Consider the following 2,703-nt stretch of genomic DNA (forward strand, 5'->3'; position numbering starts at 1 on the left):
CCAAGATGGGCTAGAAAACCGTATAGAAAAATTTTAAATAAGTATTTGTCAGTTGATGATATAATACTTTTAGCATGAGGTAATTTTCATAGCAATTTTGTATTTAACATTTTATTTGATTAAAAATTTATCGATAAGTATAGTAATATATTAGATTAATTATTAATTTTTATTTATTTCCTTAGAAAAGGCAATAAGAGGTCCATTTAACTTTCCTAAGAAAAATTAAAATATTTTTTGTAATTTTCTAGTAAGTCTCTAATAGCAATAGGATTTAATTTAAAGGATTTATAGTTTTTAAAAGAATAGAAGACAGTAGTATGTTTTAGAGAAAAGAGATGGATCCAAGGGTAACATTCCAAGTAAAACAAGGTAAAAGCTTCATATAAACAAAAGATGAAATCAAATACATTTTATTACATAAAGAAATGAAGCTTCAAAACCCTTTTAAGGAGGTCGAAAATAGGCAAAGGCAGCGAAGAATGTCTGCGTCGCGGTAAGAAAAAGGAGGACGATGGCTGCAACAACAGAAATAATTGCCCAAGGGTTACCAAAGTAATCATTTATCAGATTTGCCTTCCATATATTAAACTTATTCTCACAGTATTTGTTTATTTCTTCGCATACGCTCGGAAGTAAATCGTTTTCTTGTTGAGAATAGAAAATGTTGGTGCTCAACCCATTGAAAACGGAAGCTACTTCTTCCTCTGATCCCAACGTTTGCTCAAGAATCCTGTGGCGACTGAGTATATCAACATCCTCTGCAGTGTTAATGATGAAGTCCATGAAAATCCCGTAACCGGTGAAATATGATCCAACGTTAGGATGGCATTGCTCCCAAGCAATCAGGTTCTGTAATAGAACTTCAGTGTAGTTATCAAGACGTAAATATGGGATCTCCAGGACACCTCTATCGAAGGTAATATTTGAGAATCCAGTAGTTTTCTTCTTCGTGAGCTTTATTCCAGCATCTCGGAGTCTTCTAGCACAAGGAATTGGTGATATGGTACTTGTCTGTTTTGATGGAGAAGGGACAGAGATCGGAAATTCAAGACAGTGTGAGAGAAATTTACTTTTCGATCCTTGTTGTTTGAGGAAGTAGTTGGGTGGAAGGAGATGATAGTGAACTAAATGAAGTAAATGGTGGATCTGATCGGAAGGCATTGGATCAACCACTTGGTTGAACCGAAAAAACTCATTGAAGAAATGAAGGGAAAGGTCCGTTAAGGAAGGGTAGGCAGAATGATCGAGGTCTATCAAATCGTAAATTTTTTGAAGGGCAAAGAAAGGAATTTGACTCTCAACTAGGAGCATGTCCGTGCGCAATTCATGCAATGCAGTGGAACAACGTTGATCCACTTGTGGTGTCAGTTTGCCTTCAAAAAATAAGAGTAGCACATCAAGTATGTGGCAACAACTCAATACCAAAGCAATCAAACACTTGAAGTCTACCCTGATTTCTTCGAGGTAACACTCGCTTATTCTGTCTCTCATTTGTTCCATAGCCGAGAGGTAATCCTCAAAAGTGTTTTTACCATTGCGGGAGAGGATTGATTGCATATGTGCTAACATGTGAAGGTCACTCAAGCTCGACCTTGGATAGAATTCATCGAAGTTCATGACGATTCCAAAGTACTGATACCGATCATCATAGATCTTTGGTTTGAGCTTGTATATACGTTCTGGAACGGTGTAGATGGTGGTGGTTGGGTTTCGAACAAACAATGGTTGGAACCCAGATTTGAAGTCATCTAGAAGTTGCCTATTGAAACCTTCAATTCCTTCTGCTCCAGATTTTGGGGCCACTGAAGTGCTGCTCTCCTCCATTTTTTCTGTGAAAATGAGTACCCTCTATGCTTTTATTCTGGTTCATGATGAAACTCACAAGAAAATATTGAATTTAAAGTGATAAGAGGAACCCAGATTTAAAATCATCCAAGAGTGGCTAGTCGAAACCTTCTATTTCTTTTGGAGGATCTCCAGAAGGATCTCCATGGTCCGCAATGAGTGAGCTGCCTCGTTTCATGTTTTCTGCCATACAAACTGTTAAAAGATAATTTGCCCCACACAAACTGTTAAAAGACACCCACATGTGTAGGGGTGTCATGACTAGTAGAGAAGAGAACTTTCATAAATATGATATAAATTATGCAAGCTAGTATATGACCTCTTATGTCTTTTTCCTTTTGAAGCATGTAACCCTAAGGGCATTGTAGTAATTACCTTTTCCATTGTAGAGTGGAGAGAGTAGAAATCTGGAAAGCAGTGGGAAAGATGTTCCCTCTGAAGTTCTCTGATCAGCCTTTTCTTTTGAAGATTCTACCTGCAGCAGATGGGGAGTGCGAATTGATCAGTGGCGACGACTCTCCCCAACAAAAATGAGAAGAACAAATTACATTTACTATCTACAGAGTCGAGAGCAGGAATGAAACATCACCAGAAAGATGACTGGAAGTCATGATGCAACTCGTTCGCAGTAGTCTGAGGCAGAGATTGAGCTGTGAATACCGAAAATAGAGATTGAGCTGTGAATGAAGTCTTGATCAATCAAACTCTAGCAGCTTTATAAATACTTCATGAGAAATGGAAGTAGTCTGTTAAAGGAAAGAGAGAGAGAGAATAAACTTTTGGCTTTCAATTTATTCACGTAAAGAATTACATTGTTCTGTTGGCGTAGACTGAAAGAAACTTCTGTAATCAATC

General features: G+C 37.4%; 1 protein-coding gene across 1 annotated transcript; it reads right to left on the reverse strand.

The window, feature by feature from the left end:
* Window positions 1-447: 447 nt before the first annotated feature.
* On the reverse strand, window positions 448-1,827 carry LOC137938557 (UPF0481 protein At3g47200-like). Its single transcript, XM_068783506.1, has one exon. It carries the CDS (start codon window positions 1,825-1,827, stop codon window positions 448-450), a length of 1,380 nt encoding a protein of 459 aa, XP_068639607.1.
* Between the last annotated feature and the right edge of the window lie 876 nt (window positions 1,828-2,703).

The sequence above is a fragment of the Aristolochia californica genome, unplaced genomic scaffold (genome assembly GCF_029961685.1).
Source record: "Aristolochia californica isolate CCGP_79_NKW_82.1479 unplaced genomic scaffold, dmAriCali1.0.hap1 SCAF_8, whole genome shotgun sequence".
Lineage (NCBI taxonomy): Eukaryota > Viridiplantae > Streptophyta > Magnoliopsida > Piperales > Aristolochiaceae > Aristolochia > Aristolochia californica.